Raw genomic sequence first — 27856 nt, 5'->3', positions numbered from 1 at the left:
CCTAATTTTTTGTCATTAGATCACTTATATATATAAGTGATCTAATGACATAAAAAATTATAAAATATATTATAAAAAATTGCTGTAAAAAAGCATTACGAAATTGTAGTAAAATCAAAACGTTCTGCATAGACTATTATTATCGTATGTGTACATCATAATCTTTATCATGAGTAGATAAGAGAGAGGGAGAGAGCTATTGCATTAACTTCTGCGGTTTTCTCATTAAAATATTTGCTTGGGAATTGTATAGGTTTTAAGACTTAAGAAACCATGTAACGAACATTTTTTTTTTCGTCAATCACAAGATCGATCTTCTCTCGATTTCACAAGTTACAGCTTAGTATATTATTTACAGCTGCGTACCATATATACCAGGGAGGTGTGCATGCATTTTCAAGCAACATAGATACAGGGTTGAAAAACCTCTTCCCTGAATGTCGTTTTCCATATGATAGTAATCGACCAATTATTTATAATCTATGGGTCCCTCCACAAAATAACCCTGAAAAATCCAAGCAAGGAGGTCAAAATAACATATTCAAATCAATCTTTGAAAGTGACAATCACGTATGGATACCTCTTGTTGTGACCTTTTGCCTGCCAATCTAAGGGGAAAGTGGGCACACAAGAGCCCTTCATGAATTTATATATTAAAATATTCTAGTTATATTGAAATATTTTTAAATCAGTGCATATAACAATAGATTATTAAGAGATATTTTGACAATTTCGAAAACTGTATTTGCATGTGTGCATGACTTTGTTAAATAATTTTTATTAGTTTCCAATGTTACAAACGGCCGGGATTTAAAAGAAACCTATTAGAAGAAATAAATTTGTAGCTTAGAGTAATTGCGATTTAGTTATATACAAGTTAACTACAGAGGCTATATATATATATATTGTATGATTTGATTGAAATATATAAAAGTAAACAAAGAGACATAAGCATGGTCTTCATCTTGTCAATTGTCATGATGATTATCGTGTTTTGTATCTGGACTCTTTATTATAGCTATTATGTGGGGACAAAAGTAACTCATGATACTTCGATTTAAAAAAAAGGGGGAGGGGGGGGGGGTGAATTCCTTGGTATTTTATATTCTTAATTAAGATATCCTACTTTTGTTAAAACAATAGCTATAGACCTTTGATTATTTTTTATACTAATTAACAAAGTCTACATTGCTAAACCTTTTTTCAACTAATCCACTTAAAAAAAATTATATGTTAAATGAAATCAATTGAATTAATGAAAAAATGAGTTTAAGAGCAGCATTTATATCTGCAAATTTATACGTCCGACTATAGCAGGGACATACACTATAATTTCACACACTCAAATTCATTTTTTATAAAATTAAAAATAGAATCATATAACTGAAAATGTATTTAGAACTAAACAAGAGATTTGTGCGACAGGGTTATGATTAATTGTATGTTTGGACTTGCTAAAATATTATAAAAATTGAGTTCATTTTTTTTCAATTTTTTATACAATACTAATTATAAATTATTTCACATATAAAATATATTAATTTAATTAAACGTTTGAATATATATTTTTCTAAATAAAAGTTAAACTTAGATAAAAATAAGTAATATTTAATCAATAAAAAATATGTCTAGAAGTTTGCTTGCCTATTATTATTATTATTAATCGACATATTTGGCAAGCTTTTTAGTCAGTATATAGGTCAATATAACCATAGTTTTCATTTTCAGATTTGATGCTGTAATGTCAAACTGATACCAACTACCTTTAATTATGTGGTGGGAATTTAAACCAAAAAAAAAAGAATTCTAAAATGTGAGAAATTAATAGTATGTGAATATGTGTCCCCTTATTTTTTATTATTTTTTTTCATTTTCTTAGGTAGCTTTTGACACGGAGTAATGGAATATAAGCACATTTCTTCCCATATCCTTCATCAACCTGAATAGCATTAAGGTCTAAAGATGAAAAGGGAGAGAGTGCACACCTGAGCATAGGAAAAATGAAAATGAATAGTTGCAAAAAAAAAATATTTATCTATCTACTTTATCCATTATAACAATGAAATTATTGAGTTTAACTGGATTGAAGTAGTTTTTGGCTTGTTGCAGGCACTAGCTAGTGTTGAGCTCTATGGGAGTATCGTTGTTTATCTGGAAACGTAGATTTGTTTATGATATATAAATTTGTAAGATTAAATACTTAGGTTTTTCTTCGTGTTTTTTTTATGATGAATGCATTGAACTATGTGATTCTGTAATTTGTGGTATCTCTTTGTTTCTGTTGGCTTTAGTTTGACTTAAGGAATCGATGTCTCCAGTATCTGTGTGGCTGTGGTTGGGGTTTATATTTTGGGACACCTTTTATGCATAGTTTTGGATAATAATTGGGCTTAATTAATGCATGCTAGCTGAGCATTTTACGGTGCAAAGAAAGAAAATCTTCACCATAAAATGACAAACAAATAAAGGCATGCAAATCGTATCATCTTTTTCTTGGTGCTACGAGTTCGCAACAAAATAATATGATACAATGCACCAAATAACAAGAACTCCCCCACAAATTGGTACTTAGTGTTTGTCTTAATTATCGGAAATTAATGGAATACGATGAGAATCTTATTTGCCCATCTTTAGAAAAAATAAATCTTATTTATCTGTTTTCTTAAAACTTTAAAATAATATTAATTACTATATCATAAATAAGAATAATAATAATGACAAAAAAAAAGGGGGGTCATATTAGGAGTTTAAAAACAAATTCAATTTAAATAGGGATATTACTTATATTTTATATTCTACTTTCCAAAATAGGAAAATAAAAAGATGTGAAAATCAATTTTTATTTTTATTTTTGGGTAATGGACCAATAAAAAGACAAGAAAAAAAATTACATCTGAAGGATCAGAATACCAACCACATCAGTTAACAATTGTGACTCCATCTCTAGCAGAGGAGAAACAAGTTCTTCAACCTCCAAACTTCGGGTTCGACCCATTTTAGCCAAAAGATCTGCACACTGATTTCCCTCTTGAAAGCAATGTATAAACTGCAGTGTCCAAGGTTTGTGTACCAACTTTTTAATTGAATAAAGAATCGTTGCATGTCGATGATTACTTCAAGTTTCCTACTTCATAAACTCTATAGCCATGGCTGAATCAGAAATGCATAACAGAGATTGAATGCACCTCCTCCAGGCAAGACATAGTCCATATAGGACGAAAAGAAGCTCAATCTCCATAGAATTTACCATTCGAGTCATGCGCAAGGCCTCTAATCCCAGCAAGACCCGATTCCCCCCTTGAGCTAGCATCAACATGAAGGCTGATCTATAAACCTTCTGCAAAAATACAAGAGATCCACATAAGCTTGCCGACCTGAGGCGCAGCAGTGCCAGTATCAGCAAACCCACTCAACATGGCAGCATGCAGAGTACGTATCTGGAGCAAGGCCTCCCACACGGAATATTCATATCCATTGAATAGCTTCTCATTTCGAATATTCCAGAGAATCCAGCAAACAATGAGGGGGAGAATATGACACCTTTGAAAGCATAACTTGAGTCACTCCCGCCAAGATCTCGACCATCAATTTTCTAACTATTATCCTAAAAATAATAATTAAAAAATGAATAAAAAATAAAATTATAATCAAAATATATTAATAACAGTAAATATTGTACTTTTTATACTTTTAATATTTTTTAGTTATTAACATAAGGAAATTAGTAGTTAAAAAATTGAATGAAATTAAGAATAATTGTACATGTGTTTAGAGTTTAACTAATACTGGTTTTTCCCCTAATGCGTGATTAATTTCTTTTAGTTCTTATATTTTTATTTCAAATTGAAATTTTGTGTATTTTAAAAATTATAAATTAGCTTTTTTTAATTGATAGTATGAAAAAAAGACTGAGACCATTTTTATAATAGCAATAGATCCACCATATAATGTTGTGAGCTATCTTTATAAAAATTTTGAAAGGTGTCCCAATAAAATACCAAATTTGCACAATTATAATAAAGATATAAAAATTTAACCATTGCTGATGTGTTGTATTATGGTTAGAACTTCCGTTGCATGCACATAAAAAAAATTCTATTTCCTGTAAAATTGCCTAAAAAAATGAAATTATATTTCTTAGGCAGGTCATGAAAGTTAAAACAAACAAATTATAAGTATATATTTATTTTGAAGTTAAATTAAATTAATTTTAACTTATTAAATATAATTAAGATATATTAAAATGAATTTTTATCATAAGTGTAAATTTGTAGAGAAACTATATATTAAATATAATTATTCTAATACTCTCCCCTCAAAAACTCGAGAAATTGATTAAAGAAATTTAATTAAATACTCTAAATTTTTCTCAAAGTTTTTCAAAATGTTGAGATCACGCAATTTTAAATTACATTTGTTATTAATTATTTTTAAAAAAAATTACTGAAAAATTTTAGCTTAAAAATATTTGTTAAATTAACATCTCTATCAAATATTAGTTGAGATTCTTTCTTATTCGCTTTTAAAATAATTCCACCATAGTAAGTTTGAAATAGATTTTGTACTTTTTTTTAATACTGAACTTGACACTTTGGTCTTTTCCAAAGCTGTTTGGTCAAGGCCCAAAAAATTCTTTGGGCTCCCAATATCTGTTCATGACATTTCTGTGTTTGAAAAGTGGGCTTTTATAATTGATCTAACTTAGATACTATACATGTTGGAAAACAAAATACTGTATCCAAAACAAGTACTTTCACTTTCCATTGATTAATGGCCGGTATGGTACTTCTTTAAAAACCTTAATGAATTATAACATCTTTATATTCATGTAAAGTTGATAAAAATGACTCTCAGCTAACTCTAAAATATCTGTAAAACAATGACATAAAAAAAAAATAAGGGATTAAGTGTTAAAATTAAATATAAAAAATGATTTTTAAATTTAATCTGATTATGATTAAATCTATGCACATTCGGCACAAATAAGCTATTCACATTTTTAATAAAAAGTTAATATATTTTTTTACAAGTAATATTTAGTTAACTTAAAGTTGTATTCATAAATATGTTTATCTATGTCTACCTATACAAATACATTTATTCAGTAAAAAATTTAATAAATTAGAAATAACACATAAGATGTAATAAATTAAATAATAATCAATCTAGAACTTATGGAGCGCTGATGAAATATTTTAACCAAAATTTTGGTACATAATTTTAGAATCAAATTAGCCTCTTGCATCTTTTTTATTTTAAAATTTTGGATAATTTGTCTGGGTATATAGTTTGTCTTGAGATGAGGTTTATATTGTATTTGGCTTGAGGTGAATTCTAAAAAATTTATTCATTATATTTTAAATATTTAAAATTTTTTTCATCTCTTCTTTGATTCAATCTATTTATTTCGAATTAAAAATTATTTAAAATATGAAATTTGTCTACATTTTTACAAATGTACTACTAATTTAGCAACCATGAGGAGTTGATGGTTTGTAAATTTTTAGATTAAACTCTCTTTTCCCTTTTATCATTATTAAGTTTGGAAGCTATTGGCATTAATTATTTCAAAACCTTTTAGCTAACTTTGTTTCTCTGTTGGATTTTTAGCTCCATTAATAGCAAAAAAAAATAAAATTATTATTCAAATTTTTGTTTCATTTAAATATAGTAAGAATGACTATGGTTATGTATTATAATTTTAAAATTATAATTAATACTCTTGCAATGCATAGTATAAATTATAATTTTAAAATAAAATTTTTTTAGTTACAACTTATTTATATTTATATGTATTATAAAAACTCTTTTACTAAATTTAGAATATTTTTTTTCTAAATACTCTATTTGTTCATTTTTTTTTATTTTATTACTTCTGCTAACTTAAACTTTTTATAACATGACACAAGTAAAATAAATTTTCAAATATTATATGCAGAAGTTTAAAAGATAATAGAATTTAAAAATGAGTGATAAATATTATTTAAGTAGTATTACATAATTATATATTTTATTTACTTATTTAAGATTAAAATATATAATCAAACAAGACTTTTATAACAATTTAAAAAAAAAAACTAAATGACAATTTATTAGTTTTTTCATATAAAAATAAAAAAAACTTAAATTTTAAAAATTGAAAACATAAAAGTTAAAAACTATTTAATAATTAAAATAATTTTAAACTCAATAAAATAATTAAATTAAAATAAAAAAAATTTAAAATCAATAAAATAATTAAATTAAAAATAAAAAATTATTTTAAAAAGTATCACATGAAAATTTAATAAAATAATTTGAATATAATAAATAGACACTAAAAATATTTCTAATAATATTTTAAAATAAAATGTTTGATATCAAATTTTAATAAATTAATTATCAATAAAAATTTATAAATTTAAAATACCAATTGTTAAACGAGAGTGCTTTATAAGTATTATTAAATGAGAATTTTGAAAAATTAACTTTTTTTTATCATTCTAAATAATTTTTTTACATTATATATATTTAATTTTTTTAGTTTTATTGAATATAATAGAATGTTTACTTTTAAAAAATTATTAAATTGAAAAATAAATTATAAAATATATTTTTATTTTGATTTGATGATACTACAAAACAATACCAATATTTAAAAATTGTTAATAGCAATTCATTTGCGTGTGACACATTCACATGATTAGTCCTTTTTTCATAAAATTAGTTAACAATTCATTTGTACAAGACATTGATGAGATCACATTTTTTTCCTTTATAACACGTATCCGGCAATTCGTCTGCATGAAACGGTTCATTGAATCACATTATTTTCACAACACATAGTTAGCCATTCATTGGATGGAGTGATTGATCTTATCATTTTTCCTTCATTTGTGGGAGAGATCACGTTTCTTTTTTCATAACACTAAGCAATCATTAAGAATCAACGGATTTCAAATTAAAGCTGCAATTCTGTTAGAAATAACACGCACTGTGAAACTTTTGAATTATGGTTTCATTTCACGTTCTTCTGAATGTAAAACTTCAGAGAATCTGTAACTAACACTGCACACAGTTTAATAAAAGTCGGAGGTAAGTTTAGTTTTTCATGAAAAAAATAATAAGAACATAAATAATTAAAAGTTTGTCAGATTCAATTTTCATATGGGACCATTTAATTAATAATTAAAATATAAATAGTAAAAAATTTGAAACTTTTAATAAAATTAAATATGGGACCATTTATCATCAAACAAAATGGATATTAAATTTAATTATTCACAATTTTTTTTGTCAGAAAAGGGAACAATTTAATGTGAGTTTTTTTAAAATATATATATTTTGTTAGAATTAATTATTTTTATCAATATTTTTTAATTTTAAATTATTCAAATAATTTAAATATTTTACATACAAATAATAATTACATTATCTTATTTTTTAATAAATAATTAATTAAAAATAAAATAACATAAAATAATACTTTGGTTAAGTATACTTCACTTAACAACTTTAAATACTGCTTTTATGGCATTTTCGGTGGGCAGAATAGGAAAGATAAAAACGTATAATTTAATATTTTATATTAATAATGGAATCGTTACAACAGATGACTCTCGTGTAATATGTTTAAATTATTATATTTTTAATTTAGTTTTAAAAATAATTAATTTTTTTAAATAATTTTTTTTAAAATTAAATTTAATTATATGTAATTTTAACAACAAATTTTATATTAAAAATAGTGCATAATCTGTGCAAAAATTACTTTGTTTGATAAATTACTTATATCACTGCATAGAACAATATATTGTTTATATAAAATAATGTTACTTAAAAAACTAAATAATTACAGAAATTAAATTATTTTATGAAATTTTAAAAAAATTATAACCATTAATATTAACCAATAAAAAATTCATAACTATTACATCAAAATAAAGTTTATTAAAGTGTATTAAATGATAAATTAATTGTGTGAATTTGCCCCAAAAAGGCTCAAGGTACAGCTATAAATAGTTTGCGACTTTGAGGTTGTTGTAAGAGTGAAAGATCACTAGTAAAAGTATTGTCTGAAAGTTCATTTCCTTTCTGTCATCACCTTGTAAGAGATTTTCTTCTTTAACTTTTCCCTTCAATGTTATGCTTTTCTTTCTTTCATTTTTAGCCTCAATAATCTTTATTTTCTTTTGGGGTTTCTAGTATTAAACATTTTTCCCTGTTGTTTGTTGTGTTTGATGAGTAATATGGAAGTGCGGTGTGCTTGGTTTTCTGTGGGCAGAGGAAGAAGCCGCTATGGGTTCAAATGTCAAAACTTTTACCTTTGAGGAGGTGGCGAAGCACAACAACAAGAATGATTGCTGGATTATAGTCAATGGGAAGGTTAGTTTTGTGGTCTGAATTGAGTTTCTATTATCATCTGCTTCTTGATCTGTTTTCCTTAGTTGATATTGTTTCAATTTTTATGATGAATCTGATGTCTGAGTAATCCTTGGTTGATTTGCATATGAAGCATGTGTAAGACTTTCTCTTACTTGATTTGACTTAGAGTGATGCATGAACCTGGGTGGATCCAAATTCTCCCCTTGCATGGTTTGGAAGGAGGCTGATTTGGCTTTAGGCCTTAAGTTATGGGTGGGAAGGGGTTTGCAATTTTGAATAAAAACCATTAATTCAACCCCTTTATAATAAGTTATAAAAAGTTTTGAAATTTTGTATAAACAGAAATCCAAAGTTCTTTAATTAATTTAATTCCAAATTGTGATATTTGCAACGATACTTATGTAATGGTTGGGGTATATGGGATTGCCTGCAATAGAGGAAAATGTGACAGCCTTTTACCAATGCTGAGAAATTATTTATTGAGGAATAGGATTCTCCTGTTTAAATAAATGAAATTTACATGATATATTTTTTCCTTTTTAAGTGCTCATTGCCTTAGTTATAGAAATTGTACTATTTGTTATTCTATGTTTTGAAGTTAACATATATTAATAATAGTCAGTGGGTGAATGGATGCCTTGGTGGTTTCATCTTCTGTTTTGATATGCTGAATTTATCATATTGTCTTTTATTTAAACTGTTTAAAAAGAGTCAATCTTCAAACTTAAATATTGAGCATTGACTTATGCTTTTCCATTTCAATATACTGAGTTGTGATTTTGTTTTTTATTCCTCTATTGAGCACTATGCATTCAATAAATTATTTATATTACATATTTGAAGTTATTTTTATCATGATTCTGAATCTTACTGTTCAATACATATTATGATTCACAATTCATAATTAGCCTCAACCATTCACATTTGAATTGCAATTGACAAGCTTAGTAAGCTAAACATGTTATTTCTTAACAAATATAGGGTTATTTTAACTTCATTTTTTCACTTGAAAATTAACCCTATATTTGTTGATAGGGCAAGTGTTTGTCTATAGTATTGGCCACCAGATATTTATTACCCTGTATACTTGTTTTTATTGCAAGAAGATACATTATTTAAGAGAAAAGGACACACACAAAAAGGGAAAACAATGGAAGAGAAAATTTTCTTCAAACTACATTTCCACCAATTGAAGCTAAGCAAAAATTTTCCAGCTTTCCTAGACCTCTAATCTTCCAGCTTCAAAGCTTCATGAGCATGGTGTTTGGAGCTTCCCATCTTTCTATTCTCCATATTTCATGATGTGGAGCAGCTCCCCATCTTCCAAGAGCCTTGGTCTCAAATAGACCATCTTAATCCGGTAGAATCCATCTGTAAACTCAGCATTACAAGCATGTCCTGTCCAGTGTCATGATGACCTAAGTTAATATCCTTACTGTCCACATATTCTTGTATAAGAACCTCCCCTGACACCCTCTAAAGTAGCAGAATCCGCAGTATCCCTGATTAAAACTCTGTTCAAAGTGAGTCCATTATTAGTTCAGCAACAAGCTCCCTTCACTGAAGCCTGAACAATCTTCATATTCATCAGATTCTAACCCATACTCTTCTGTGATAGAGGATAATGAAATACTTGAAAAATATGATTCTGTTATATGTTGTTACATGATCAATTTGGTTCTTCATTATCTTATTGTATTCTGATGACTGCCTTAAGGAAGTGGTAGTGAATGATCACCTTTTGTCTAGTCTCAAAACTTTATATGGTATCCGATAGTCCAACATTCCAAGAAGTATTATTGGCCATTGGAGTACTTCCTTCTTATCCATCACCAGTTTACCCTCTTCAAACACTCAGGATCCCAATCTTCTCAAAATACCCCAGCCGCTACTCCAACACCTTTCTCTTTCTATCTCTAACTATTCAGGTTGATATTGATTCTTCTCTTCCTATTTATATGCAAAGACAAATTTTCCTCATCCATAGCATCATAAATGTAGAGCATTTATGTGATTGGCGGCCGAGTCATTGTTTGAATGTTCTATCCAGACTGTCTTCAGTCCTGGAGACAATTATGAACTCCTCAGTGGTTAGTTTGGGAAACTTTAAGGGCTGGTAATGCTATTGAACTTATAAAGTTGTAGATGCTACCATAAACAATGTTGGAGAAAGATATATCTGAGACTGACAGTAAATTGGCCAATCAAATGGTTATGCTGCTGTTTTAAATATTTCTTGTTGCATGCACTGTCTGACAATTGAATGGAGTAACTGTTTTCTGCCTTTAATGTTTTTAATGTTTCTTGTTGCATGTACTGTCAGAATGGGCTAGATAGAATAAGATATTAAATCTGTACCTTTGTTTCTAGATGTCCAAATACTTGCTCAAAATTCCCATGGCTCTAATTTCTTATCCTTCTTTCTTCCTTTCTATAATCTTTTATAAAATGATTTTAAGGACGATCCTTGATATTTGTACTCGTATAACTTGTAGGATAAATATACATCAAAATAGTTTAGATAACTTGCCTTCCATCTTAGCAGGTATATGATGTCACCGCATTTTTGGATGATCATCCAGGAGGTGATGAAGCTTTACTGACTGCTACAGGTAATTACTTTATCTTCCTTAGTTCATGTCATTCATTTGCAATTCCAAAAACTTTTTCCTCCCACCTAGCCAGTGAGAAGAAAGAAAGAAAACTAATCCAAAGAGAAGCATAGAACACAATAGACATAACTAAGAATCTTCTGGTGTTTATACAGAGAAGGATGCCACCACTGATTTTGAAGATGTTGGCCACAGTGATTCAGCAATTGAGATGATGCAAACATACTTTGTTGGTGAGGTTGACACCAACACTCTTCCTGCAAAAGTTAACAACAATCCACCACCACCAACACTAGCACCAGCACCAGCCTATAACAATCAATCTTCTGGATTTATTGTGAAGATGTTGCAGTACCTTGTGCCATTGCTCTTGTTGGCTGCCGCATTTGTTATTCAGTTCTATGCCAAGAAAACAAGTCCAACAAACGGTGAAAACTGAATTTGAGCTATGGCCATCGCTTAAGTACATCTATAGTATCACAGTGGCGACAGACTGAAAGCAGTGTTGTTTCTTTTCATTTCCTTTTGGGGTATCGTTTTATTGTATTGCTCAATCTCTACCATGCAGAGATTTGTCTTCTTTATGTGCTATGGCCTCTTTCCTAGTTATGCTAGCTGTTAATTTAGACTTGATTTAATATATGTTGAATAATCTTTTGAAATATATTTATTATACCTAGGCACTGGAGTTCAAATTATGCTATTATCTGTTGTATTTCATGTTTAATTCTGTAGCCATAGCTAAATAATTTTTTTTTCTTTGTAGAAAAAATTTGAATCGTTTAACATACAGGTAAACAAAGTTCATAACACCTAGAAACATCTTTGTTTGCTTGATAAGTTGAGGGCCTAAGCCAGTGTACAAAATTATTGTTCTTGGGCTATTGTTTCTGTTCAACTATCATATTGAGGGCTTGTTGGGTTTAGATATTTAACAATTGTCAATGTGCCCTTATAAAACTTTAGCTACCCTTCACTAAGGTATGTTGTTGTAGCTGTTAATTATTTAAGAAAAATGCTAAATAGTGCCTCGTGTCTTGGTTAAGCAACTAAAAATATTTTTTTATTGATGTACTCTGTAATTTTTACTGTATTCTTAATGGTTTTTAGTAAAAAAAAATTATCTATCGATTTCTTAATTAGTAAGGTTCTTTATTTATTTCATTGTATAAGTAATTTTTATTAAAACAAATACAACCAGCAGCAATACAATTTGGACTCACAGTTTCTAAGTTCCTACGATGAATTTCTGACACCAAATGTGACGGTTGGAAGCAAAGCTTAAGTGAAAGAGAAGAATTTAGTAGTCTCAAAACTTCCTAGTTAAACGAAACTTTCTATTTTAAAAACAATGGAAAAAATAATATATTTTACGTTTTTGAGAGAAATAAAATTTCACTTCTGATAATCACGCTGATTCTCTGGTAGACCCAATATAGTTCTTTGAAAATTGACAACAGAGGTATAGATAGATGAAAGAGTATAAAGTATAAGATTCGGTCCCCCACTGAATGACCCATGACAAAATGTGTCATTTAGGTATAGACATCATTGGACCCATGTTCCTTTGTGAGCTAGAGGGCAATAACCAAACGCAAAATCTTGTTTGTCCCACTTTGTTTGGCCCAAATATAAGTCGATAAACAGTTACAAACCACGAACCAATTTGTCCCGTTTGTTATGTTGTCAATTGCTATTTGAATTTTGAGGTCACGTTGTTATTTCAACTTTCTATTTCCACATTGTAATCCAACCTTTTCTTTTTTGTTTTTTTATTAGTATTTTTTTAGTTACCTTCTTTTTTCTCTCATAAAAGGATAAAGTATATGGGATGGATATGGCGTTGAGATTTTTATGTGAATGAGACGGGAATAGGATAAAGACTCAAGCTTCTACAGCTGTCACTGTCATTCCTATTTCGATAGGCTTTGGGTAGTATAAGATTTTTATCATATCTTTGCATAAATCTTTATTTTTTATGGTTAAAATAGTCTTTGATGTTTAACTCTATTATAACTTTGTTATAACACTATTATCTTTTTTATTGACATCGCTAACGACCAACTAACATGGCAGTTACAAATTTTTTGTCAAAATATATTTTGGTTCCTGCATGTGTCACCCAATTTTAATTTGGACTCTATATCATAAATTTAAACTTGGACCCAAATTTTTCAAAACACTTCAACCTAATTTTTAAACTAAAAAGTATATATGATACATGTTATTATCCCATCCGAGAGTTGATACTCATAAATCATAGACTAAACCTTCAATTTATATTTCAATAAAGAATAAGCATTATTAGCAGCTAAATTTTCAGGTCCACCAATGATAGAAGCTGATCCATATATTATCAAAACAAAAATACGTAAGTGAGTAATAGAAATAGTGACATTTTTATCTTTCACTAGCATTCTATGATTGTGGATCACTTATTTTGTGGTGCATCTTCACTAATTAGATGACAAAGATGTCAAAAGTATGCAAATTCTAGTACAGTGCTTATATAGATAGTATCTCCACTTCTATTAAAGTGTGTTACCTATTTAACGTATTTGGATTTATTTATTTTGATTAAATGATTCTCTCTTCCTTAACTTTTTGGGTCTACCAAGTCTTTGTTTTATTTTTTATTTTTTTGGCCTTTCTGGATAAGATTTTCGCATCTCCACTCTGAAACCTCCTCTTCTATCTTCATGACACTCAAAAACTCTTAAACCTTGTGGACCAAAAAAAAACTTTTAAACCTTGGCTGAAGTGTTAGAGCAAGGCTATCTAACTAAAACTTGCATGTATTTCTTCTATCAATTTAACATAATTTAGATTGTTATTTTTTGAGAATAAATTCTTGTGAAAATTTTAAGTTTTAAAACGTTACATACTAGAACAAAAGAAAATTAAGAGAGTAAAGATAAAGTTCATGGGCTAAATTTTAAAAAAGAATGTACAGGAACTCAACTGAAATTACTTGGCACAAATACGGACTAATATATATTTTACCAAAAAAAGGTGTATTTATCATGTCAGCATCTATTAGTCATGTTAGCAAGAAAATGACCTCATGACTGACCGAAATATTAGGAATTACTTTGAAAATTTTGACAAATATAAAATATTTTACTTACAAAGACTGAATCGAAATTGTGAAACACATATATTAAAAAAATTGTTAACATCAACTCTTAAAATTACTTCTAAGCATAAAAAAATTATAACTTTTTTGGAAGTATAATATTTTTAATATGATAAAAGATTTTTTAACAAAAAAATTTATTAATTTTAGAAGCATAACATATTCCCTAAAAATTGATGATAATGAAACTTTTTTAAAATAATTTTGACATTTTATGAGGGAAACGGTCTTGGCTCTATCCTTACGCTGTGAAATAATGTTATTAATTTAATTATTGATACGATGCTAAGTTGTAAGATACTGTTTGAAAAATATGGAAAGTGACATGCATTTCAAACCATTAAAAACCGATAAATATACAACAAATAAATCTCAATCAAATGTTTGATCGTATAGTACATTTGTGTTCTTATCAATGATGTACGTTGTTCGCAAGAAGATAATAGATAGTGGTTTCTCTAAAATATCATTTATTCTTGATTTAGTCCAAAGACCTTTTTGCAAATGCACAGGACAAAGAAAACGATACAATCCGATAGAAAAGAGAGCGAAAGTAAAGCAAAGACAATCCTATAAGTAACATATTTTCCCTCAACCAGCTATGATGTTAATTAGAAGTCATTTAAGGGTGAAATTCTTTTATTAACTCTTGCTAGAGATTTTCAATATATACAAAATCATATCCACTTGTTATATACTATGTTTTGTTTCTTGGAATGTGACACTTATCGTGTCCAACCTGAGACTTGGTCTCGCTGCATGGTTTTAAAGTGTCATGTTCAAAATAATTGAGATTATTTAGAAAACTTCAAAACTCATATACCTAGGTTATTTGGAAATGGCAATAATTTTGATGGTTTGAAGTCATTGCATGTAACTCCAATTCAGATAGTATAGAGTATTCAATAGGGGATCTGTACCTAGATAAAACCTTTGATGTGCTCAATCCAATGAATCCCACCATTCACAAGCACAAGACTCCTCAATAGTCCTATCAAAGAGAGCATTACTAACACATTAAGGATAGATAGTATCCCGTGATTCTCATGTTATTACCACGTTATGTGCAGCGATTTTCCCCACCTATGAAGGCAAGGACTATAGGGCATGATCTTATATTCTTATAGAAGAATAGCATCAGAGTATATAAACCCACATCTACCCGTTAAAGATTGTAACGTTCACTAAAAGAACAAGAAGCCCCATGAAACATATCCTCTCAGCTTAATCGGAGCAAATTAAGCTAATTTCTTAAGAGTCCACCTTGTATAGGATACAAGTCATTTGTCCCATTTGTGTGACCTTTCCGTGCCCCCCCCCCCCCCCCAAAAAAAAAAAAAGAAAAATGACACTTCAGCAAAATAAAGAAAAAATAACGAACGGGAGAGAATTTTACCTTTAACAACAAATGTCTCTTTTATTTCCAATTGGGGTATAGGAAAGTGATTTCTTTTTTATTGAGGGAATAGAGAAGATGTTATTTTTTTAACCACGATGTCTTTTGTTATCGTAGGGGGATAGGGAAAGAAGCAGGAAATGAGTGCAAGGGGTTTTTATTTTCAATAGGATACTAAATGAGGATATTTAACACAATTGCCCTACTTGTAGTATTGGTTTCTTGCTTTCATGGGATGCCAACTTTCGGAGACAAAAGCTGAGTCGTGAGACCTGTGTAATGCTGTCCAATTTTCGGCTATTATATTCAAAATAAAGGTTATAAGGAAAATTTAAAAGCACACTTTTTTTTCTATAATTAGTGAACACCATTAACTCTAAATAAATCACTTAAGAAGCATATCCTTTAATAACTTTAGTATGAGTATTTAAAATTTTCAATAGAATGCTGGCTGAGAATGTATCCAACAATTAGATTTACCTGTTATAATTACTGCTTGTTTCCCAAGATGTCACACTCACTGAGGCTAGTAACAGTATGCTGATGCATTACTGCATGTGCATGGTTTTTATTTTAGGATGGTGATACCATAATAATTAAAATACTTTGGAAAGTTTATTTTCAATGATTAGTAAATACCAATAATTTTGCTGATCTATATAACCCTAAAGATGGAAAAAGACAATATAGTGTGTCTACTAGGTAGGGTGGTGCTAAGTTCCTGTTGCGTGTAGAAAAACATCAACTGGCAAAAACAGACCATCTTGGATCTATCAGACTGAAATTATTGCAGAAAATGGCATTACTAAGAACATACATGGTTGATTTTTGTTCATTAATTGTGTCTCAAATCTGCGAGATTTGGGGGATATGCCACATTAATTGGTTGGGGACCTAATCAGATTAGATACTACGAATGGTCGAGTTCACCAAACAGACATAGGAAAGTAGAAAGGCTGTCATGGGACGGTTATGTCAAAATCAGCAAGGGGAACATTTTTAGTACACTCCATCTTGATCATAATTAATCTTTCTGATTAGGTTCAGGACATGTCATTCTGTTCTTTTTCTCATGCACTGTTTCTAACAAAATTTTAGTCCCTAACAAGTATACCCCATTTAATGTATATAACTGAAGAGTGCATGAATGGAACATTGCATTATTGTCGAACCCCCACAATGCCAAGTTTTATCAAGCAATCACATCATTAGTACATAAAAAACTTATTTTTAATTTGCAAAGAAAACAATATTGTTGCTCTACTCCATACATAGATCACTTTCTTTGTCATCATTATAAATACTTGGATCTACTTGTATGTACTGCGCTAACCACCCAAAGGGGCTAGGTATTAATCCAAATGAAATATATATTGTAATATGTCAATGTCACGACCCCATCAACAAGTGGTCCTTAGCCCCAAAACCCCTACACAAAGAAACATTAATTTGATCATCATGGGTCGTTCCTCCGTTAGACCCAAAGATTTTAATATTTTGACACACACAATTTATGTTATTAAATTAAAACAGAAGAACTACCACACGTATGGTTATCAAACAGCTAGTATTGCAAGCACCAAGGATCCTTCTAGACGAGTAATCAGATTGAAATGGACTTGGAAGTGCACTATAGGAAAACATCTTAGTTTGAGTTGCCTTATCCAAACAAGGGAACTACCCTTCGGCCCCTTGTGCTTGGATTTGCTTTCGGGTCAGTGTCTCTGTCTAGTAAAATGCAGGGCAAGCCTTAATTAGGGAGAGAGGATCATGTTAAGGTTTTACTCGAGGCTATTTTTAAATTTATGTATTTAGCTTAATGAATAGTTGGGAAGTCTTTGTCAAATTCACTACGAAAAAAGGTCTAATTGTCTCTATGATCATTGTCATGGGCTCCATTTGTTCCTTCAACCGTTTTAATGACATGAGCCAAATAGGAAAAACAACTGAAAAGCATGGTACACGTAAGGCCTGACTGTTCAATCTTTGTTTGATCTCAGCATTTACTCAAATTTAAAGACCTTGAAGAGAACAAGTTTAGCCAACACTATGTATCATTATCGAAAACAATTTGAATTAGTGATCCTTGTCTCATTTGGTGTCATTAGTTTGGCACATCATCATTCGCACAGCACACATCTAAGGTCAATCATTTTACTTATGCTGATTGGTAAAACACCCTTTGAATTTTTGGAATTTCCTACTAAAAGTGAATGCATAAGTAAAAATGCAGTTCATTCTAGTAAGAAGTGAGTGAGAACAGATACTTAACTATCAGTTGCTAAAATAGTGCAAATGATAGACTAGTAAGCAACATAATTAAAAATTCCCTCCATGTTGGACCAGAGAGAAGAACAAGCTGCAGAAAAGGACTTCTCACATAGTACACTATTGCATTATGAAACATAATTAATTGTTAAATACTGATGACGAGTGGTGTTGTTTTCGGCTGCTGATCCAGTAGTGGCGAAAATTTAATTAGGGTTTTAATAAAAGTTGATGTGACAATTTATCAACATAAACAAATATTTATGTTAGTGTCAAGTGTTTGCTTGTTTGACAATATACTGTACAAGTGTATTCATGAGTTAATACCGTATTTATGTATAAAGTTAATGATAGTGATATGTGTTTTAACTGTCCCTAATCAAATTTACTTTAAGCTAATTCAGCTGAGAGATCTACTTGTCAAACAAGCATCATTGCAGTCCTGATTCATAGTATGCTGCCCTGCGTAAATATGGCATATTCTTATTATTAAAAAAGAAATAAACGGGAGAGAAAACCTAAGCCAGACAGAACAAAAACATTAGTATCTTTTGCTATGTCCTCCATAGAATTGGAGTTGTCATTGCAATATTCATTTTGTTTCCTAAAAAGTTGGAACCTGATATTTAATGGATTTGGATTCTTACCCAATACCCAAGGCAAGTCACAACGGCTGGGCCCAGTTAAGATCATAAACGTGCAAGTTTTTTATGAACTAGTCATAGTTCTTATCCTGAGGGCTCACTACTAGTAAATAAAATTGTTGATAGTGAATTGTTTAATTTGTTCCTACTTAGTCAATTGACTTAATTGAAAAAGTTTCTTCTTATAGTTTGCAGAATGCAATTTCACATTCAGGAAGAAGGGGCAATTTGTTTTGCGTAAAAAAAAAAATATTATGAATGCAACGATTAAAAATCAAATCCGTATTATTGAAGAGGAGTATGGGGAATAAAGTAACATCTGTCTATACAAATGAACCAAGGAATAGAAAAAAAGGGAAAAATACAAAATAGAAAGTCTCAGTTGACAAGAGTAAGAAAATTGAAGACCATGGTCAACAAGATTGAAATTGACCTGAATGGTTACAGCTAGCTATATGTACGCAAAATTGGCGAAGATGTTGTTAGTAATAATCATTTTGAGACCCTTTTACTCAGGATAGTAATCATTTTCATTGAAATGGGGGCAAAACAGCTTGACATAAATTGAATTTGAAATTGACCAAAACGGGAAAAAGGGATTAATAAAAAGATTTGTAATAAATAAAACATTCCCTTTTGTATGTGCTAAATTTGAGTAAGATAGTACCAATTGGCTGTCAATTACAGATATAGCTGAAGTCACTACAATACCTCTCCTTTGAAAATTTTACACATAGATCAATTGTGGTCCAATTTGTGACAAAGAGCTAGTGGTGTAGACCGTCATAGGTGGAAGGAAGTGAGGACAACTAGAAAACCATTGTTGCCCCCACCCACAGTAATGGAGATGTCGTTGTGTAAGAGTCACAGTTGCCAAGGAACTAGAAAGCCCAGGGAACCATGTACTTTGTGTAGAGCCAGATCAGGCCAAGGTTTTTGTCTGTCACTCCATAGTGCCAAATTGCCAATATCATTCAAATTTTAGTTTAATTGACAACTCCTAGCATGATAGATAAATGACCAGCCCAAGTTGCAAACACAAGCATATACCATCAAGCACTTGACGTCCTCTTCAGGGAATTCGGAGAATATATATATCCAAAAAGTCTATTATTACTTTCATGTACTCTTATTTAAATATACATATTGTTCTTTGTTGTTATTAATTTAACCAAATAATTATAATACATATTTTTTACAAGAGTAAAAAACAAATTAAAAAGTTACCTGGCTTCTTCAAAACTTATATTTACAAATAAATGGTTTATATATTTCTGAATCTCGAACTTAAGTATGAACTAAAGAAAAAAAAATGTAACTTGTGCATTGGGTGATGATTTGTAAAATACTACTAAAATCCAGACATGAATATCAATAGTACAGCACTAATTAGCTTGCCTTGGTAGGGGTTGTTACAGCAAGTCCTAGCAGGACATTAATTTAGGTCCCACAATAAAACTCATTCAAGCATGCAAGACACTGATTAGACATATAAGCATGACTCTCATATGGCAATCCGTAACATACTTGCACTAATGTTCAGAAAATCACGTGTGCCGACTTGCGAATAGCTAAACCAGCACTGGCATGTACTATCTGTAGTGTGAATATGTATTAAATAACGTGCCAAATAAAAATTATAACATTTATTAAAAAAAATTGGTTTTAACTATTAAATAAAAGGTGAGAGTCACAAACTTAAAACTTGTATTAAGTTCACCAAATATTTACAACGGAAATAGATATTTTTCTACTCTTTGATAACCAGACAACTTGAGACTTGACGGTCAACTTAAAAACCAAAAACAAGAAAAAGAGAAAAACCTGATGACCCATACTAAAGAGACAGAGCCAACTCAAGTTTCTACCTTCACTTAATAGTGGCTCCAAAGGGTCATATACCTGCCACATGCTAAACCTTCTCTTTCTTTTTCTGTTCTTTTTTTTTTTTTTTTTTTTTGCCTCATTAAAACAAAGTTTCAAGTCAACTTAGATATGATATAAGCTTAATAGGCACGCCTAGGACGCACTTGAACAGTGAGAGGGTTAGCCATTTCACAAGAGAGCCTAAGCACCTCCGTTAGATCAACCCCATTCCCTTCATCACACGGTACCCATTCAAACTCGTGCAAAAGCCTAGCCACCCAGAAGGTCACAGTGCTCAAACCCAAAGTCTTCCCGGGGCAAGTCCTCCTTCCCGACCCGAACGGGGCGAGTCTCAGATCCGACCCAAAAACCGAAAAGTCGGGCTCTCCGTCGACGAATCTCTCGGGCATAAATTCAAGTGGGTCCCTCCACACCTCTGGGTCCCTAGCTATGGCCCACATATTAACCATGGCCGTGGTCCCAGCTGGCACGTGATACCCATCAATGGTCGTATCAGTGATGGCCAAACGGGCCCACGAGAGAAGTGGGCCCGGAGGATGCAGCCTCAAAACCTCCTTCACCACCGCCGGCAGGTACACCATCGCCGCCACGTCCTCCTCCGTCACAGCACCGCCGCCAACCACCTCGTCAAGCTCCTCTTGCACCATCCTCTGCACCTCAGGATGAAGCACCATCCTCGCTAGTATCCACTCGATCAAAACTGCCACCGTGTCGGTCCCCCTAAATATCATCTCCTGTCCCCCAAAAAAATTTTAAAATTATATAAAATTAATAATAACATATTGAATAAAAATTTTACTAACTACATACGATACAAATTTATTTATTTTTATGATAACAGTAAAATAGATTAAAATGATTTACGGTTGAATAAAAAGGAAATTGGACTTACCCATAGTACCGCAATCATGTCGGAGTCAGACAATTTATCGGGTCCTTGGAGAGAGAGCAAGACATGCACGAAATCCCGGTTGGTTTGGGTTTTGTCGGCTCGGTGGTCGGCGATGATTGTACTAACGAACCGGTTCACCTTAGGGACGAGTTTGGAGCAAGTGAACCGGATTTTTTGAAGGTCAAAGTCTTTGAGAAAAGGGATATGGTCACCCCAATTAAGGGTACCCAACAAGTCGTACCCTTGTTCCACTAACCCTCTTAACTCTTCCATTCCACTGTTTGGCTCGTCTAGCTTATACCTCTGTCCAAACACGGACCACATCATGTTATTCAGCGAAGCTTTTTTTAGAACCTGGCGAACCTGGAAACCGCCATGGTGGTTTTTGAAGGAGTGGATCATTTGAGTGGCGATTTCGGCGCGTTGGAGTATGGAGGCTTTGATTTGCTTGGGGCAGAAGAGGTGGGTGGTGGCGATTCTTCGGAGGGTGCGCCAGTAAACGCCGTAAGGGGCGAAGCCTATGGCGCGGTTGAACATGAGACTGTAAGCGGATTCCTTTATGGGACGATCAGCGAAAACGGAACTGGTGAGAATCTCTTTAGCGACGTCAGGGTGGCACGTGACGATGACACGTGTGTCGCTGAGGCTGAAAGCCATGAGTCTCTTGGCGTTGCATGCTTTTGCTGCGGCAGCAATACGGTGGTGCGCGAGTGAGAGCATGAGATTCATGCTCCCAATCACAGGGTACCCTTTTGGACCAGGAATGATTTTGTTGTTTGATTTTGTCCAAGTTGAGTAGTACTTACCCCAAGCAGGACCACCAGGGTGAGACCAGTAGAAGAGAGTCATGGTTATGAGACACAGTGAAGCGATTATGAGAACAGAGCATGCAATGTTTTCTTGTGTGCATTTGGAGGATAAGGCTAACACCCACCAGAGGTTATCAATGTGGGTTGTCATGGTTGGGACTTGGGAGTTTGAAGGGAATGAGAGTGACACAGAGAGAAAGAGAACCAAAGAAGATGAGATGTGAGTATGGGAGAGGTTGGTTATGATATATATAGAGAGGGATAGGTGAAATCATAACCGTCATGATTTTGTTATTACATACCAAGAACACTCTAAACTAATAGAACCGTATGTAACGGAAAATAGGAAATTGATGGGTAATGTTAATAGGGAAGGTGTATTATAGTATTGTATTAGTGTTGTTGTTATTGGTAATCAATACTATGATTTATTTATTTATTTATTTTCGTTATGGAATTAGTGGGGTTTTATAAACGAAATGAAATTAATGGGTAAGTTTTTTTTGGGGGAAATATTTAGAGCTGCGCCGCCATGAGCGCATGACGAAATCTTGGAAAAAGTAAGTTCCTAGATTGGGTCCTCTTTTTTATGCACGCGCCATTGCCGCTTTGGTGTATCTATGTACTCCATTTCCTCCCTCGTGTGCTTTTATAAAAAATAAATGATTAATTTCTTCACATTAAAAAAATAATCATATGTTTTAAGTTGAACTGTATTCGAATTCATAAATATTTATTGCCACTCCTTTTTAGATAAATAAATAAATAATGGTAACAGACAGTCTAAATTATATAATAAATTAACGAGTTATATATGAAAATTTTTAAATCTTCATGTATTATTAAGTAATATGATATCACTGTATTTGAGAGAAAGACACAACTTTCATTAACTTTAATTACTCGAACTTACAAATAATTAACGTGAGTTTTATTTGATAAAAAAATGTGTTTTTCTCTTTTCAACATGATCTTATTATGTTTTTTTTATCAATATAAAAGGATTTAAAATCCTATATTAAATGAGTAAGTTATTAACATAAATTTTATAAGAAGATTGAAGTTATAATTTTTAAAAGAAGATTGCAAGTAATATTTTCCACATTAAAGACTCCGACATCATGAATAAAGCCTTGTTAAATTTTATCTTAATTTAAAATACAAAAAATCCATCACCCATCATGATAGAAGAACATCCAGATAACAAATGTGTCAAGTAATACGCTAATTTTTAATCTCACTGCTATTTTGGTAGTGCTTCAGTGAGATTGGACATAGGAATACTTTTTAGAAGTGTCCCCAACCATGAATCGCCCCGGAGGAGCTCTCACTTTTCCATGTTGATATCAAACCACTGTTTCTAGTAGATCTCCGAATATATAACAGTCTTTAGTGCTGTGCCTGTGATGTATTTTCATTATTGATTCAATTTTTACATATATTTTATATTATGTTAAATATAATTATAACTTTCCAAATATATTCAAATTCAAAATCCGTCGTTTTATTAAATAAACTAACAATTTCCTCGTTAGCTTCTTCTCTTGTATCTTTTGATTAAAATTAATATTTTGAATAAAAAAGATTACTTTGGAAGTTTAAATTTGAGTTGGAAACTACCAAAACCCTTGTGACTAAAGTTTTTGGTGTATGTGTACGTCGAGTGGGACGGTGAGTTGTGGAAGACTGGAAAGCGCGTGGGGGAAAAGACATCCTGGGACGACAAATTAACGTGGGAGCAGTAAAACTTCAGGTTGGGATGTCTGACACGTGGGGGTCGTATCGCTTGACCCTGTCTGGTGATGCGTCTGAGAGTGTTAGGGGCACATGAGGCCCATGAGGCCCATCCACTTATGGCTCTCATACATTGCTTTTAGGCACTCAGTAAGTGCTCAGTATGGCCTCTCCCCCTCCCACTCTCAAATTTTTATTATTCTCTTCTTATCGAATAAATAATATAATAAATGCAAACAATACTCTTTTTAACATCTTTTTTATTATTAATTAAAATATAAAAAATTAGTTTATAAATAAATAATATAAAATTCGTATTATTTTTATAATTTTAATTTATAAAAAAATATTACAAAAAATATGTTAAGGGATATGTAACTAACATTTTTTTTAAATACCATGTCACGCCAATAATTATAATTCACCCGTAATGGTCACGGTTAAAATATGTTCCTACCAATTAACTTATGCCTCAAAATCAAACTAATGTTTGAATTGTTATTCGAAAAATGTAATTAATAGAATAACTTTGGTATAGACCAAATTAATGTTTTAATATTTTTTTGAACCAAAATAGAAATTAGTTCAAAATTTTTTTTCTTAACTATAATACGAGTAATAATAGAAAATAGATAAATTAGCGAGCATTTTAAAAGTTACATATTGACGGTTTTTTATATTATAATTTATTTATAAATTATCATATTATCAAAAAAATTTGTTTCTATGGTAATTATTTTGAAAAAAATATTTTTAATGTTTTTTAATTAATTAATAGTGTACAAAAATATATTGACAATGTATTCAAAATTATTTCAAGAAAATATGAAAATGACATAAATAAAAAGGATAAAAGATTTAAAAATAAAAATTTTAATGCAGTGTATGTAGGAAAAAACTATGTTATTAATTAAATGGAATATATCATAAATATATTTTTTATATAACAACTTGATTAGTGCTAGCTCTTATCGTTAATTTTAAGCATCAACACTATAATTTTATCAAAATGTTAATATTTATTATATTTAAAAATATAATAAATGTTTTTTAATAAAAGTTTACTATCATTAAATATTTACACTTAACTTTAAAAGACAAGATTAATTCTGGCAAATTTATTTTTTACCAAAGCACACAATCCGTTTATTTATTAGTTTGGACTTTATTTTATTTTATATATATACGCATCGCATCTCTAAAGTGTCCGAAAAAATTATTTAATAGAAAATATTGGATTTTAAAAGTTCAAGCATTGCCTTGGTTATGTCAATTAGAATGATAAAAAATGTTTATGAATTTTAAATCCTAATATAAATATTTTAAACCAAATTAACGAAACGACTTAATTAAGTGTTGACCATCCAAAAGACACACAACAACAATTCCAAATATTCATTGGCAAGCAACTTGCAATGAGATGCCAATAAAGATAGCACGAGTGATTGGAATCCAGATTTAACGTGGTTAAAAAAAGGGTGTAGTTGATATAATCTAACGTAAAATATTGATATTTTGTGGTTATGTAGATTAGAAGTTGTTCAATATAATTTAATAAACGAAAATTAAATAATAGGTTCCCTTATCGCATCAGTTACAGACCTGTTTATTTTTCGTTAAATTTCCATTGACTATAATTGAATGTTTTTTGTTTTGAGAAAATTGAGTTATAATTGGCGTATTTATTTTAAAGTAAAAAAAATAATTTTTGCATCTTTAATGGGAAAACATATACATTAATAAATATAATTTATATTAATTTATACTTATACCTTAATTATATAATAATTTAAAATTAATTTCATAAAAAAAACATTTACTTAACTTAAAATTAAACAAGTGTAATAAAAAATATATACATTAAAAGTCGTGTAACTTCTGCTTTGCTTGTAAAACAAACAAAGCATACTGCATCATTTATCAATTGCATTGAATTATCTCACCTAACACAATTTAAATTAATTAAAAAAATTGCCTGCGAAATGGTTGGATTCAATAAATGTAGGTAAAAACTTATAATCTCTAATTTATATTATAAATAAATTAGTTAAAAAGTCTATAATTTATAGTTAAAATTTTATAATTAATTATTTAATAAAATGAGTTGCATAAATAATTGATGTGTTAAATGATTAAGATTCTGTCAAATAAAATTAGATAAAAATTATAACTTATAATGATAAATTAACATAAAAGTGTGTTGCTTGTAGTAAATAAGCAGGTTAAAACTTTATTAACTTGTAATTAGAAGATTGTACAGTAACAATTTGATAAAATTAATTCCACAGTTAGTCAAAATATGTTAAATTAAAATAATAATATTAAGATTGATAGTGTAAATATAAATTATTTAACGGTCAAAAATAATTTAAAATAATTTTTTAATGAGTTAAATATTGCTTAGAATAAAATTTTTAAAATTAACTCTAAAAAGTTATAAACTCGATTTCAAAAGCTATATTTTAAAATTTTTTATTTATTAAATAATTATACTAACTTGTTAATTATAAATTTATATTTTTAAACATGCTCTAAAAATAAAAATACTAAATTTATTTTGTGTAAATATAAAAACAACACCGAAAGCTAGCTTGCAATATAATAATCAGAATAAATTTGTATAAGTTAATTTTAAAATTATAAATTAATTTTATTTTACGTTTATCAAACAAATTTATTAATTTATTGACAAAAATAAATTAAAAAATTAAATAAATTATAATTTTATGTTATTAAATGCATTCAATATTTAACTAAAAAGTCACTATAACGACGTGATTTTCATAAATATTGAGTGAAATTTTTTTAATGATATATATATTAAAAAAAAATTTCTATTTAATTTTATTTTTTAAATATATTTATTCTATAATTTTACTCTTAATATAATTATCATCTCAAAATTTATTTTTTAATTATAATTATATATATTTATATTTATTTTAATTATATTTTTATTCTATAAACTTTAACCTCGTACATACAATTTTAGTTTCTTAATTTTAATAGTTCATATTTTTTTCAGATTTTTAAAATTCGAATTAATTTATTTATTAAAAAATTAAAAAATTAATTATATTTTTATATATTTATTTTGTATTTTTGTTTAAACATGTTACATATTTTTATTTAAACTTAAGGTACTAAATATAAAGAATTAAAACTATGAGATGAAAATAACATATATTAAAATATAAAAAATATACGATTGAACTTATTTTATAATTTTTCTCTACTCATTTATTACGTAAATGAAATTTAAAATAATATAATAAAAAATTATAATAAATTTAATAAAAATAAGATAATTAAACATATTTTTTTAGTTACTGTATTATAATTATAAATGAGTAATTTTTAAAGACAAAATTAAACTTATTTTATAATTTGTTCTCCTAATTTTTGAAGACAAGTATATTTTAATAATTTTTTTTTTTTTTAAAGTAAGAATGAAAAAGAAGAAGAAAAGAAGGAGGTGGTGTATGTACGATTGGTAGTGTGGAACTCTGTAGCGAAGAGTACATTAGTACAACCAGGGCAATGTTTACACGTACGACCCTGCCACGCTTTGCCCCCTTCCACTCATTACTGCCACAACACCTTTTCCCCCCTCCACGCCACCCAAACCTTCTTTCTTCCTTCATTCTCCGATTTGCCCTCCCCATCCTCTCCCACTGCCCCTCCCCATTCAGGGTATAATCGTCTTCTCCCCTCCAGACCACCCCACATGGAGCGAAGGATACGCTGCAACGCTCGCAGGGTAGCGTGTAAAGTGGCCTTTAAAGTAACCGGGACCCACCTTCCTTTGTTTGCATTCTCATCAACGGTTCACACTACCCACCTCCTCCGTCACCAATCCCTGTCCGTTGATTCCTTTCCATACAGTAAAGTCAATATTATTTCAATTCTAACTTTGACCGTTCATTCTTTTTTCCCCCTTATCGATATCTGTAATTTTCATGGTACTGTTAATGACTTCAGAGACTGACCGCGAATACATTGAAGATTTTTGTTTCTTCCATCGTCATTAAAAAATGCCATTCAATTGAACTTTAATTCCTTCGTTAACGAATGCGCTTTATCATTACGTTTTTCGCTTCACATTACTCTCGTA

General features: G+C 30.1%; 2 protein-coding genes across 2 annotated transcripts; one reads left to right on the top strand and one right to left on the bottom strand.

The window, feature by feature from the left end:
• The first annotated feature begins 8038 nt into the window (after positions 1-8038).
• LOC113850192 (cytochrome b5-like) lies at positions 8039-11613 on the top strand. The gene is made up of 4 exons (XM_027480609.1): positions 8039-8084; positions 8264-8364; positions 10910-10976; positions 11132-11613. The coding sequence occupies exons 2-4, from the start codon at positions 8278-8280 to the stop codon at positions 11413-11415; spliced, it is 438 nt and encodes a 145-aa protein (XP_027336410.1). The 5' UTR covers positions 8039-8084; positions 8264-8277; the 3' UTR covers positions 11416-11613.
• Positions 11614-20113: 8500 nt separating this feature from the next.
• On the bottom strand, positions 20114-22342 carry LOC113850056 (cytochrome P450 78A3-like). The gene is made up of 2 exons (XM_027480380.1): positions 21200-22342; positions 20114-21041 (listed from the first exon to the last, which is right to left on the bottom strand). The coding sequence occupies exons 1-2, from the start codon at positions 22157-22159 to the stop codon at positions 20427-20429; spliced, it is 1575 nt and encodes a 524-aa protein (XP_027336181.1). The 5' UTR covers positions 22160-22342; the 3' UTR covers positions 20114-20426.
• Between the last annotated feature and the right edge of the window lie 5514 nt (positions 22343-27856).

This window comes from Abrus precatorius, unplaced genomic scaffold (assembly GCF_003935025.1).
Source record: "Abrus precatorius isolate BTA unplaced genomic scaffold, Abrus_2018 Scaffold9, whole genome shotgun sequence".
NCBI classification, from domain to species: Eukaryota; Viridiplantae; Streptophyta; class Magnoliopsida; order Fabales; family Fabaceae; genus Abrus; species Abrus precatorius.
Note: the sequence above shows the minus strand (reverse complement) of the source record. Positions and strands in the feature narration are given on the sequence as shown.

Bases quoted from the DNA above. Each gene is read 5' to 3' on its own strand.
- LOC113850192 (XM_027480609.1), top strand. From the start codon at position 8,278: ATGGGTTCAAATGTCAAAACTTTTACCTTTGAGGAGGTGGCGAAGCAC. The intron at 8,365-10,909 runs GTTAGTTTTGTG...CCATCTTAGCAG, and splicing joins GGATTATAGTCAATGGGAAG to GTATATGATGTCACCGCATT. The intron at 10,977-11,131 runs GTAATTACTTTA...GTGTTTATACAG, and splicing joins AGCTTTACTGACTGCTACAG to AGAAGGATGCCACCACTGAT.
- LOC113850056 (XM_027480380.1), bottom strand. From the start codon at position 22,159: ATGACAACCCACATTGATAACCTCTGGTGGGTGTTAGCCTTATCCTCC. The intron at 21,042-21,199 runs GTAAGTCCAATT...TTTGGGGGACAG, and splicing joins ACATGATTGCGGTACTATGG to GAGATGATATTTAGGGGGAC.